The 14,657-nt window shown below is 42.8% G+C and overlaps 1 protein-coding gene across 5 annotated transcripts in view; it reads right to left on the bottom strand.

Annotated features, from left to right (window-relative positions):
- Positions 1-2,382: 2,382 nt before the first annotated feature.
- Positions 2,383-14,657, bottom strand: part of LOC122550083 (integrin beta-1-like) — a 101,307-nt gene continuing 89,032 nt past the window's right edge. For all 5 annotated transcript variants that reach the window (XM_043690612.2, XM_043690614.2, XM_043690617.2 and 2 more), the window contains one exon: positions 2,383-2,785. In XM_043690612.2, the coding sequence (XP_043546547.1) occupies positions 2,775-2,785 (11 nt within the window). In that variant the 3' untranslated portion in view covers positions 2,383-2,774. The remainder of the gene's footprint in view (positions 2,786-14,657) is intronic.

Genomic DNA, 14,657 nt, shown 5'->3' with positions numbered 1-14,657 from the left:
CTGACTTCCCCGATCAACCTATTGTCTCAGCCTGCCCCGTCCCACTGAACTCATCTGTGCCTACCTGGACACTGTCCTGTCCCCCTTTGTCCAGGAACTTTCCACATATGTTCAGAACACCACCCGTGCCCTTCAGCTCCTCCAAGACCTACGTTTCCCCAGCCCCCAATGCATTATTTTCACCATGGACATCCAGTCCCTGTACACATCCATCCGCAATGACGAAAGCCTCCAAGCCCTCCATTTCTTCTTCTCATGCTGTCCCAACCAGTACCCTTTCACCGACACCCTCATCCACCTGGCTGAACTGGTCCTCACCCTTATCAACTTCTCCTTCCAATCCTCCCACTTCCTCCAAACCAAAGGGGTAGCCATGGGCACCCGCATGAGACCCAGCTCTGCCTACTTCTTTGTCGGTTACATTACACCGACCATTACACCGGCACCAACACCCACCTGTCCCTCTGCTATATCAATGATGTATCAGTGCTACCTCGTGCTCCCACAAGGAGGTTGAACAGTTCATCAACTTTACAACACCTTCCACCCCGACCTCAATTTCACCTGGACCACCTCGGACACCTCCCTCCCCTTCCGGGATATCTCCATTACTGTCTCTAGCGACCGACTAACCACAGACATCTACTACAAGCCCACCAATTCCCACAGCTACCTAGATTATACTTCCTCCCACCCTACCTCCTGTAAAAATGCCATCACTTATTCCCAACTCCTCCTCCATCACCACATCTGTTCCCAGGATGACCAATTCCAACTTAGAAAATCCCAGATGGCGTTCTTCTTCCAAGATCGCAATTTCCCTTCCCACGTGGTTGATGATGCCCTTCAGCGCATCTCCTTCACTTTCCGCACCACCACTCTTGAACCCCACCACTCCCAACGCAACAAGGACAGAACTGTCCTGGTCCTCACCTTCCACCCCACCAACTTCTGCATACATCACATCATCCTCCGCCACTTCTGCCACCTCCATACAGACCCCACTACCAAAGATATATTTCCTATCCCACCCCTATCAGTGTTCCGGAGCAAACATTCCCTCTGCAACTCCCTCGTCAGTTCCACACCCCCCACCAGCCCACACCCCACTCCCAACACCTTCCCCTGCCACCACAAGAAGTGCAAAACCTTCACCGACACCACTCCCCTCACCTCCGTCCAAGGCCCCAAGGGATCCTTCCACATCCGGCAAACATTTACCTGTACCTCTACCAATGTCATCTACTGCATCCGTTGCACCCGATGTCATCTCCTCTACGTCGGGGAGACAGGACGCCTACTTGCGGATTGTTACAGAGAACATTTCTGGGACCCTTCACCAAGCAATGCCACCACCCTGTGGTTGAACACTTTAACTCCCTCTCCCACTCCACCAAGGACATGCAAGTCCTGGGCCTCTTCCATTGTCAAACACTTACCACCCAATGCCTGGAGGAGGAACACCTCATATTCCGACTTGGGACTCTGAAACACATGAGATCAATATGGCTTTCACCAGTTTCCTCATTTCCCCTACCCCTACATTATCCCAGTCCCAAACCATCAACCTGGCGCCACCCTCCTGACCTATCCATCAACTTTCCCATCTATTTGCTCCACTCTCCTCTCCAACCTATCACCTTCTCCCTCAGCTTCATCTACTTATTGTATTCTCAGCTACCTTACCCCCAAACCCACCCCCTTCCTATCTATCGATCAGTTCCCTGGCCCACAAGCCTAATTTCTGAAGGGCTTATGCCCGAAACTTCAATTCTCCTGCTCCTCAGATGCTGCCTGACCTGCTGTGCTTTTCCAGCACCAACTCTCAACTCTGATCTCCAGCATCTGCAGTCCTCACTTTCTCCCATTCCTCCATTTCCCTTGGTAAGATGGTGGCGAGCTCGCTTCATAAACCTTTGCAGTCTATATGGTGTAGGTAGACCCACAATTCTGTTGGACAGAGAGTCCAGGATTTCAATCCAGTGACAGTGAAGGAACAGTAACAGATTTCCAAGTCAGGATGATAGGTGGTTTGGATGGGAACTTGTTGGTAGTGATGTTCAATTGTATCTGATAACTCTTCCCATTTTAGATGATAGTCATGGCTTTGGAAGGTACTCTAATCATTATTACAAATACAAGTATTATTACTATGATGGTACCCATTGAGCAAACAAGGAATCAAAATACTGCAAACACCTTGCATTAATCTAATATCTCTAGAGCCAGAATCTATTCTGACTTTTTGCGAAGAACAGGGACCTATGAATCAAGATACATTAGCATTGCAAAATGATAGTTCTGAGGTGAAAACTTTGTTACACTGTCAGATATCGAAGAATGATACTGCAATTTGTTCTGGAAATAGAAAACAAAGACAAGTTCAGGATAAATTATTTTATTGTTCAAGAGTATAGCTATAATCATTCAACATAATAATACTTCTGCTATAAATTTTAATTTGTAAATGGCATCTATATTTGATGCAGAATTTCTATCATGCAATACCTTTTAGAAATAGTTTAAAAGTCATGTGGATTACATGTATACAGTTTTAAGTCTTTATCTTACGTAAACTGCATTACAATGACTGCTGCACACACAGTACACACTAATAGAAATATGTGATTCCATCGCAGGTCTTTGTGCAACGAATATCCTCTTCATGAAGTCTTGATTCAGAGATTGATAGAGAAATGATTCAGGATTCTCAGTTTCAAATCAGAGGCATCTCAACTCAGCTCAGCTCAGCTCATTGTTCTTGTGGACCAGATTTAGCACCAAACTGCAACAAATTAATTGACAGCTTTTGTTACTGGATTCTAAAATCTGCTTATCACACAGTGGTGGAAGGGGTCACTGACAGGGCTATCAAAGGGGACTTGTTCAATGATAACTTACTCACTGATAAGTAAGTTATCCACCTCCCCAACCTTACCTCAGAACCAACCATCCAATTCGGAACCTCCCTCTTGGCCTGTCCCACCTGTCCACCCTCCTCTCCAACCTATCACCTTCACCCCCAACTTCATCTACCCATCGCATTCCCAGCTACCTTCCCCCAACCCTATGCCCCTTACCAGTTATCACTCAGCTTCCTTGGGCCACCCCCTCATTCATGATGAAGAGCTTATGCTTGAAACGTCAGTTTGATGCTGCCTGACCAGTTGTGCTTTTCCAGCACCACACTCTTTGACCATAACTGCTCTTCTCATCAAGACAGCGTTTGACCGAGTGTGGCATCAAGGAGTCCTTGCAAAACTGGAGTCAATGAGAATCGGGGGCAAACTCTCTGCTGGTCAGAGTCATATCTGATACAAACTTGTGGTTGATTAGATTCCCTACTGTGTGGAAACAGGCCCTTCGGCCCAACCAGTCCACACTGACCCTCCAAAGAGTAACCCACCCAGACCCATTTCCCTCTGACTAATGCACCTAATACTATGGGCAATTTAGTATGGCCAATTCACCTGACCTGCACATCTTTGGACTGTGGGAGGAAACCGGAGCACCCGGAGGAAACGCACACTGACACAGAGAGAATGCGCAAACTCCACACAGACAGTTGCCCAAGGCTAGAATCAAACCTGGGATCCTGGCGCTGTGAGGCAGTAGTGCTAACCATTGAGCCACCATGCTGCCCTGTTATTGGAGGTTACATGAACATACAAATTCGGAGTAGGAGTAGGTTATTCAGCTCCCTTCTGATTGTATGTTCCGACGTACCCTTATAACTTTTCACCCTACCTCGCTTTCCAACACTTTATCCACCTCTGCCTTAAAATCTTCAAGGAATCTGCTTCCACCAACTTTTTGGGAAAAGCATTGTAAAGTCACACAACCCACTGGGAACAAAACAATCTTCTCATTTCTGTTTTAAATTGGTGACTCCTGGTTTTTAAACAATGACCTCTCGCTCTAGATTTCCCCACAAGAGGAAACATATCTTCCCTGTCAAGACTCCTTAGGATCTTATTACTTCAAAGGGTAAGGTTGACGACTTGATTGAAGGAGATAAGATCCTGAAAGATATGGAAATAATGTTTCTTGTTCTGAGTGAGTCCAGAACTAGGAGGCACTCTTTTAAAATTAGGGATCACTTCTTTAAATTAGAGATGAGGAAAATATTTTCTGTCAGAGGGTTGTGCAATGGTTGGGGGGGTGGGGGAGTGGAATCTCTTTGTCACAGAAGGCAATGGGGAAAGGGTTCTTGAATAGTTTTAAGGTAAAATTAAATAGATATTTGATAGGTTCGGCAAGCAAAGGTTATCAGGGATGGATTGGAATGTGGAATTGGAAACACAAACAGATCAGTCAGTATCTTATTTCCTGACCTACATTTCTAATTCATACATTTGTATTTATTGTTCATTCCTAATTGCCCTTGAACTGAGTGGCTTGCGCGGTCATGTCAGAGGTCAATTAAAAGTCAAGCACATTTCTGTGATTCTGGAGTCATATACATGCCCTGCCAGTTGAGGACAGCAGATTCTATTCCGATTTCTGAACCAGATGAGTTCTTACAATCATTCACACTGGTTTCAGTATCACCGCTACCAGTACTAGTTTTCAACTCCAGGTTTATTCATTAAAACTAAATTCCAACAGCTGCTACAGTGAGATTGAACCCACTAATCTCACTTTTTTAAATAATCAAACCAAAAATGTTTCATATACTCAACAGGTCTGGCAGCATCTTCAGAAACTGGAACAGAGTTATGTACAGACCTCTTATATACAGGTAGTTCTTCTATAACACGATGGCTACATTCTTGTGCAACTCCACATTAGAGAAAAATCACGTTTTAGAAACAGCGCTTCAAGTGTTGGTGATGTAAAGGGGAACCTTGATTATCCAAACAAGATGGGCAGGCAGTATTTAGTTTGGATAATCAATTATCCGGTTAATCGATGAACTGCCTTTCCTCTGGGGCTCGGAGTTTTTAAAGTCTGCTCCCCATTCAGGAGACTGCAGCAGCTGGACTGGACACCAACAAAAGACTGCTGCTACTGCCTTTGTGTGGTACGTCTCCAAATAGTGTGTGTACACACACACACACACACACACACACACACACACACACACACACACACACACACACACACACACACACACACACACACACACACACACACACACACACACACACACACACACACACACACACACACACACACACACACACACACACACACACACACACTTTCACAGCAACGTTTCGACAGGTCCCACCTCTGCCCTGTACAGGACAATGTTGATCTGATTGTCGGGGAAGGGGGGGGATTCGTGTACACCCCGAACTCCAGAGAAAATGTGGGGAGAGAGAGAGAGGATGGAAGGTCAGTCATTTGGAGATGGTGCCTGTTTAATCACTGTAAATAAAAGGCATGATCGCTGTTAGAAACACATCCTTGATGTAATGTTTCTATCGGGACCTCGAGATCTCCTTCGGATAATCTGATTTTCGGATAATTGGTATTCGGATAATCGAGGTTCCTCTGTAGTCACATTACAGCCAACACACATTTTAAAAACTCCCCCTTTAGAAACAGTATCCCCACTTCATCAATTGCGTTACAGAGAATTTGCGTTAACAAAACGCGTTACAGCAGAACGATCTGTTTTTGAGTTGATCTTTCTCTGCACCTTCTTGTAGCTGTAACACTATACTCTGCATTCTGTTCTATTACCCTGTTATACTTTTATAAGGTATGACTTGACTGGATAGAGTATAAGGAGAAAGTGAGGACTGCAGATGCTGGAGACCAGAGTTGAGAAATGTGGTGCTGGTAAAACACAGCAGGCTAGACAGCATCCGAGGAGCAAGAGAATCGACGCTTCGAGCATAAGCCCTTCTTCAGGAATCACTGAATCATTCCTGAAGAAGAGCTTATGCCCGAAGCATCGATTCTCCTGCTCCTCGGATGCTGCCTGGCCTGCTGTGTTTTTCCAGCAACACATTTTTCAACTCTGGATAGAGTATAAAACAATACTTTTCACTATATCTCAGTGCATGTGACAATAATAAAGCAAATCAGTCAACTCTCAAAGTTTAGATTAGAGTCTGTTTGTTAACTATTATTCACGATGGCCTATATGTTCCTGTGTTCAAATCTGATTCTAGCCATTCCTTAAAATAAGCAATGGTCCTATCTTCCTTTAGTAAGGCATTCCATATTCTACGTAACCTAAAATGTTACTGACCCTCTTTATGGCATTTATCAAAACAATTCAAGAATTATGTCCGTGGACTTCATATTCTTCAGCACTTTTCTATTCAGTATATGTTCCCATTATTTGTTCTTCTTTCCAAAAGGTAATACCTCAAATATATACACACTAAATTGCTTCAACTGCCTGTCTTCGCATTCTGTTAACTTTTGAAATCTTTTATTGTCTTCTTGATTATTTGCAAATCTACTCATTTTGTCTCATCAGTATATTTCAATGTTGTGCTCTGTTTCCAAGCTCAAATCATGTATATACTGAACAACCTCGACTATCTGAATGAGACAGGTAGGGAGTATTTTGTTTTGATAACTGATTATTCAGATAACTGATTGTTCAGATAACAGATAACATTTTTATGGGACCTTGACATCTTATTCGGATAATTGAGTTCAGATAACTGAGGTTGTTCTGTACATCAAAATCCATCCAACACTGACCCGTGAATTAAGCTATTTCTAACCATTTTCCAAGCCAGGTGAAACAGATTAATCCTGATGTTTTATCTCCTGTTCAGAAACACATTTTCTAACCATTCTATACTAGTTCCTCTATACTATAAGCCATTTTTTTTCTAACAAGATCCCCCCATCTTGTTAGATGCGTTATCAAATTAATTCTTAAACCTATATACGCAGCTGCAGTATTAATTCACCGGCAGGTTCTCTTCTAATTCACCTCTTTAATGAAATTATGACATTAACTATGTCAAACGTAACATTTCTTTAGAAAATCCATTCCAGCTACATTTTATATGATTTGATGCTAATTTTAGAATTGTAATTCTAAACACTGGAAGAAGAAAGAGGTACTCAGCAGTACAGCTAAACATGACAGGAACTAGCAGGTCCAAGGGAGATCCTTAAAGGTTAAATCCATATAGATCTCTGGACCTAGGGAAGACTTTGCAGTTGCCTCAAAGCTGGTGCCATTTAAACTCACAATTTTTCTGCTTGCAGTACCAAGTTCTCAAAAGCTGTGTGATAAGTGATTGAATCTGTTTGTATGTGCAGAGCAAGTCATTCCAGTTACAGGAGAAGAGCAGAGGAACATTGTGATCTGATTCTTATTCTCCTACACTTCTTACACTTGGAGTAACTGACAATAGCATATTGTACATTAATGTTCTAGGCTGCAGTACCTCATTTCAACAATGACAAATAAAATGTCACCAAAGATGTATGAGGATTTTGGAAAACTTTAATTGATATTTTGGAGGCTCTGTTTTGAGACAGCAAGACTTATTTTCTTGGGCCGTGCTGTCTGCAAACATTATATAATCAAAGTTGCCATAAATTAACACAAATCAGTTTGGCTTTACCTAAAGTCTAGACAGCAAAATGATTGAAGACTCTGAAGGCACGAGTCTCTGCCCATAAATATCACATCATCACTCACTTTTAACAATGGATAATGACTGTAACGCCCCAGGTCTATTTGCTACATGAAGTAGCACATTCTTTTCCCCACGTGTCCATCATTTGATTAAAGAAAAGGTCCCATCCACTCATTTATCACTCATGCAGAGAACAAAGAACTGAACATAGGAGACTCAGACACCAAATCAACAGCGCATTCACTTCATACTTACACAATCAGCTTCCAGTTAATTAAATGAATAATTCAGAGAAAGGCAAAGATAAATTCAGGCTTTGAAATTCATGTGGCGAGCTCACTGGATAGCCTATCATCTGGATCGTCAGTTACTTTTGTACCTCAGTAAAACTTTAAACCAAAATGAGGTTTGCAGGTAAAGCAGGACATTGTTAAGATGTGATAGTCTTCCTTTGTGAATGTACCATCTCTGTTAAAAGTTCATGCATTTGCTAATACGGTCATAAATGGCACCAGTATCAATCTAAGACATAAATGTTTCAATATCTGCTCATAAAATTTGTCCATTATGGGTATCAGCAATAAATTAGACTCAGCCTTAAAATGAAACCCTGAAGAACAAAATGGTAAATTGCACCCTCTTTAAATCTTGGGACATTTTTCTTTCAAAAACGCAACCATAATTACAGATGTCTGTTTGGTAACTGTCCAGCTTCTAAATTACCCTGTTTTTAATGTACTCCCTGAGGCAATTTTTATTTCAATCTCAAAAGCCTATTCCTTTGAAGCCTTCATTTCCCTCATACAGAAACTGCCTTGGGACTGAACTCCTGTCCACTTGAAAAGATGCCCTGCGGCAATACTGCTGAATATAAAATATAGAGAGAATACATTGCAAAGACAGAGCCCTCCATTTTCCTTGATGATGCTTGCTCACTCAACCACATTCTCACCAAACAGCTGGTCACCTGACTTCCCTTTTTGCTCCTGTGTTGATGACATCATTAGGAGAAAGTGAGGACTGTAGATGCTGGAGATCAGAGTTGAGAGTGTGGTGCTGGAAAAGCGCAGCAGGGCAGCATCTGAGGAGCAGGACAATCAATGTTTCGGGCATAAGCCCTTCCTGATGAAGGGCTTATGCCCGAAACGTCAACTCTCCTGCTCCTCGGATGCTACCTGACCCGCTGTGCTTTTCCAGCACCACACTCTCGTTGCTGACATCATTAGTGTTTCCTCTCCTCAGGGAACATCGCCAACACTTTCAAATTTCCCTCATCACACCAATCCTCAAAATTCCACCCTTCTTTTTATCCATCCTTTCCATTTCCAAACTCCCTTTCCTTCCTCAAGTCTTTGAACATATTAAAATCCATGCCTGCCTTTGGCTTCATAGAATCTCTACAGTGTGGAAACAGGCCCTTCAGCCCATTCACTCCACACCAACCTTCCAAAGAACATCCCACCCAGACCCACTCCTTTGTCCTATTCATGCATTTCTGATGGCTAATCCATCTAGCCTCCACATCCCTGGACATTATCGGCAATTTAGCTTAGCCAATCTATCTAACCTGCATATCTTCAGACTGCGGGAGGAAACCGGAGCACCCAGAGGAAATCCACATAGACATGGGGAGAACGTGCACCTCCACACAGTTAAAAATCACACAACGCCAGGTTGATTTGGAAGTACTAGCTTTCAGAGCGCTGCTCCTTTATCAGGTAGCTGTGGAGCAGGATCATAAAACACAGAATTTATAGCAAATGTTCACTGTGTCATGCAACTGATACGATATGTTGAACAAACCTAGATTGCTGTTAAGTCTTTCATCTTTTAGAATGGGTTGCAGGTTTCAGTTCATTAATATGCAAATCTCAGACGTTCTTTCAAATCACATTCTTGAGATAACTGAGGTGAATTTACATTTGCAGAATTATATTTGCAGAAATATTCTATTTTGATCAAAAAGCACACAATCTGCAGGCAATCAATCCATGTAAGATTTTATAAATTCCTACTTTGCAAACGGAACCAGTCTGACTCAAGATTGGGATATAGACAGACTCTAACCTCACACTTTTAATGCATTGTTTGAGATGAGCTATCACCTTTTTATATAAAACATTAAATTATCTCATGAATGTGACTTGGAAGAAGTTCTGAGATTTACATATTAATGAACTGAAATCTGCAACCCATTCTAAAAGATGAAAGACTTAACAGCAATCTAGGTTTGTTTAACATATCGTATCAGTCGCATGACACAGTGAACATTTGCTATAAATTCTGTGTTTTATGATCCTGCTCCACAGCTACCTGATGAAGGAGCAGTGCTCCAAAGCTAGTGCTTCCAAACATACCTGCTGACCTATAACCTTATGTTGTGCAATTTTTAACTTTGGCTACCCATCCAACACTAGCATCTCCACATTACAATTCCACACAGGCAGTCACCTGAGGTCAGAATTGATCCTGGGTCTCTGACACTATGAGGCTGCAATATTAACTTCTGAGCCACTTTAATCCCTTGGTAACAAGCCGGGGAGTTAGGATTAGTGAGGCAGAGTCTTTAATACATTGATAGGGTCTCCTTCCACAACAAGATCAAAATCCTCTCTTACACTTCATAATAAAGAGGTATTCACCCTCAACAGCTTATCATCTTTAAGTCTCTGTGTCACTTATGGAAATTACTTTGTTTCTGTGGGGAAGTGGAAAGTAGGAAGCTGAAGAGAGAGCTAACATATCCTTGATGATAACCACCTATTGTCATTTATCTGTAACACGGTGAGTTGTTATGGAGACTTTGTAGAGTTATGGGGACAAAAGGCCATAGGTTAGGGTGGTGGTTTTAAAGGGACAAGGGCTTAGTTGGGGGCATAATATGGCATGGAGAGTACCTGCAGGATGGTGGTGAGGGGATGTTAGGAATATGGACATAGAAGGCTGTCCAATGATTTATTGCGACATGATGCTGGAGCCTGAAGATCAGCTATTACCCAGCCTGCCTTTGCATCTATCAGCCTATACATTCATTCCAGGTTTTCCCAACTCAAACTGCCAGAGAACCTGGCCAGCCTGGAGTTTCCCCCAGGTCAGATTTGCAGAGTTGGGACATGTCCTGACTCTGCGTTCCTGACCCAGGAGAGAAAGTCATGCCTGGTAAACACACTGGCCCCATTAAATAGGATCCACAAAAAAAGGCTTTTTGAGGCTGTTCCAGCTGGAATGGTGACAAGATATCAAGCATTCTCTACTGTGTGACCCATTTATCAGCCATTAACCCATTGCGTAAACCATAGAATGGTCAACCTTGTCACATGACAGAGACTGGCTTGATTGAAAATACCTTCTTCATCACAAAGCACAGGCCAGTGGGTCAGTGTGGGATGTGAAGATGAGAGGGAAGCCCTCGTTCCCAGAAAGAAAGGTGACTGCTTGAAAACTCCACTGTTAGCAGGCAAGTGGAGACTGAGCTCTTTTGCCTAAAAGATTACAGTTTTCACCACAGGCGTCCAACCAACTCTGGCTGGAAAAGCTTGAAACTTGTTCTTGCTTGGTAGGAAACATTAGAAATTCATCACCACAACCGTCAACTGTACTTTTCTTCAGGGAATCAAGAAGAGAATTCTTAGGCCTGCATCTTGAAGCACTAAAAGAGAAACACCTTCTCTCTGTCTCTTCTAAAGATACATGCTTTTCTGTTGGAATCATCTTTTCCTGTATGAACAAGGAGTGGATGTTTGCTGCATTTATATTCAGGCTGTTGTGAAAAAATAAAACAAACATTTATGATCCTGCCCAACTAGCTACCTGATGAAGGAACAGCATTCTGCTGGCTAAAAGGTAGAAGACAGAGGGTGGTGGTGGAGGGTTGTTTTTCAGACTGGAGTCCTGTGACCAGTGGAGTGCACAAGGATCAGTGCTGGGTCCTTTACTTTTTGTCATTTACATAAATGATTTGGATGTGAGCCTAAGAGGTACAGTTAGTAAGTTTGCAGATGACACCAAAATTGGAGGTGTAGTGGACAGCGAAGAGGGTTACCTCAGATTACAACAGGATCTGGACCAGATCAGCCAATGGGCTGAGAAGTGGCAGATGGAGTTTAATTCAGCTAAATGTGAGGTGCTGCATTTTGGAAAAGCAAATCTTAGCAGGACTTGTACACTTAATGGAAATGTCCTAGGGAGTGTTGCTGAACAAAGAGACCTTGGAGTGCAGGTTCATAGCTCCTTGAAACTGGAGTCACAGGTAGATAGGATAGTGAAGAAGGCGTTTGGTATGCTTTCCTTTATTGGTCAGAGTATTGAGTACAGGATTTGGGAGATCATGTTGCAGCTGTACAGGACATTGGTTAGGCCACTGTTGGAATATTGCGTGAAATTCTGGTCTCCTTGCTATCAGAAAGATGTTGCGAAACTTGAAAGGGTTCAGCAAAGGTTTACAGGAATGTTGCCAGGGTTGGAGGATTTGAGCTACAAGGAGAGGCTGAACAGGCTGGGGCTGTTTTCCCTGGAGCGTTGGAGGCTGAGGGGTGACTTTATAGAGGTTTACAAAATTATGAGGGGCACAGATATGATAAATAGACAAAGTCTTTTGCCTGGGGTCGGGGAGTCCAGAACTAAAGGGCATAGGTTTAGGGTGAGAGGGGAAAGATATAAAAGATACCTAAGGGGCAACTTTTTCATGCAGAGGGTGGTACGTGTAAGGAATGAGCTGCCAGAGGATGTGGTTGAGGCTGGTACAATTGCAACATTTAAGAGGCATTTGGATGGGTTTATGAATAGGAAAGGTTTGGAGGGATATGGGCTGGGTGCTGGCAGGTGGGACTAGATTGGGTTGGGATATCTGGTCGGGTTGGACCGAAGGGTCTGTTTCCATGCTGTACATCTCTATGACTCTATGACTCTAGTACTTCCAAATAAATCTGTTGGACTATAACCTGGTGTTGTGTGATTTTTAAATTTGTCCACCCCAATCCAACACCGGCTCCTCCACATCACAAAAATAAATGATTAATCATTCCTTTGACATAAACTTACAAGAAAGACTATTGTGTGTCTTCTTAAAAGTTCCAACTAGACCCCACCATTAAGAACACCTTCCTCTCCCCACCCCTCTTCTGCCTTGGTTTGCACCACTCTCCCTACCAACCCCCAGAAACCCCAGGAACTTTTCCCTGCAACCGGAAAAGATGTAAAACCTGCTGGTACACCACCCCTCTGACCTTCATCCAGGGGGCCAAACAATCCTTCCAGGTGAGATAGAGGTTCACCTGCCTCTCTTCCAACCTAGTTTCAAGTACTCCCGATGTGGCCTTTTCTACATCAGGGAGACCAAACGTAAATTTAGGGAACGGTTTGCTAAGCATGGGGCCCACATGGGGCCGACTGGACCTCCCAGTCACTGCCCATTTTAATTCCCCTTCCCACTCCCTTTCTGACATGACCATCCTTGGCCTCCTCCATTGCCATGATGAATCAAACTGCAAATTGGAACAAATAGGACTGCTATAGTATTAAGGGCTTAGATGGAGAGGGATTTGTTAAGTGTGTACAAGAAAATTTTCTGATCCAGTTAATGGATGCATAAAATGGAAAATGAACAAAATTAACATTTACTCTGAAATCTGAAAGAGAATATTTAAAACTTTTCTGACACTTTGCAACTTTTCTGAAGTCTGCAGTCGAGGGACAGCTTGTTCTCTGCGGAACTTTGTAAACATTCAAACTGGCCTTGTGAGCAGGGAGGAGAAAGTGAGGACTGCAGATGCTGGAGATCAGAGCTGAAAATGTGTTGCTGGAAAAGCGCAGCAGGTCAGGCAGCATCCAAGGAGCAGGAGAATTGACGTTTCGGGCATGAGCTGCTCCTTGGATGCTGCCTGACCTCCTGAGCTTTTCCAGCAACACATTTTCAGCTCTGGCCTTGTGAGCAGTCGATTTTAGATTTGAGCTAAAGAAAACATAAGAACAGTATGTCCACAACAAAGGAATGAAAAAAATAACAACTTGAGTTTTCCCAGTCTTTGTCCTTGAGACTGTGATAAGAATGGTATAAGAAGAGTTTCTGAATTATTCTCAAATGCCCTTACACAAGGTATTTTTGCCACGTGTATTGGTCCCTCTGCATTGCAGAGGTTAAAATTAATAAAGCTCTTTTCTTTGCTCTTACTAATAGTTGAGTCGAGTCAATTTAATTTCCACAACAATGTACCTACTAGAGATGTTCCAGGATACAAATGCTACAGGAAGGATAGAAAGGGAGGCAAGAGAGGAGGGGGGAGTGGCATTTTTGATAAGGGATAGCATTACAGCTGTGCTGAGGGAGGATATTCCCGGAAAGACATCCAGGGAAATTATTTGGGTGGAACTGAGAAATAAGAAAGGGATGATCATCTTATTGGGATTGTATTATAGACCCCCCAATAGTCAGAGGGAAATTGAGAAACAAACTTGTAAGGGGATCTTAGCTATCTGTAAGAATAATAGGGTAGTTATGGTAGGGGATTTTAACTTTCCAAACATTGACTGGGACTGCCATAGTGTTAAAGGTTTAGATGGAGAGGAATTTCTTAAGTGTGTACAAGACAATTTTCTGATTCAGTATGTGGATGTATCTACTAGAAAAGGTGCAAAACTTGACCTACTCTTGGGAAATAAGGCAGGGCAAATGACTGAGGTGTTAGTGGGGGAGCACTTTGAGGTCAGCGACCATAATTCTATTAGTTTTAAAATAGTGATGGAAAAGGATAGATCAGATCTAAATGTTGAAGTTCTAAATTGGCGAAAGGCCTTTTTTGACGGTATTAGGCAAGTACTTTCAAAAGCTGGTTGGGGGCATTTGTTCACAGGTAAAGGGACAGCTAGAAAATGGGAAGCCTTCAAAAATGAGATAATGAGAATCCAGAGGAAGTATATTCCTGTCAGGGTGAAAGGGAAGGCTGGTAGGTATAGGGAATGCTGGATGACTAAAGGAATTGAGGGTTTTGTGGAGAAGAAGAAGAAAGCATATGCCAGGTATAGACAGGACAGTGTATAAAGGCAGCAGGAGTATACTAAAGAGGGAAATCAGGAGGGCAAAAAGAGGACATTAGA

This window comes from Chiloscyllium plagiosum, unplaced genomic scaffold (assembly GCF_037043375.1).
Source record: "Chiloscyllium plagiosum isolate Xiang-an unplaced genomic scaffold, Cpla_swu_hap1 HiC_scaffold_5, whole genome shotgun sequence".
Classification (NCBI taxonomy): Eukaryota; Metazoa; Chordata; class Chondrichthyes; order Orectolobiformes; family Hemiscylliidae; genus Chiloscyllium; species Chiloscyllium plagiosum.
This window is presented reverse-complemented; position numbering and strand designations above follow the sequence as displayed.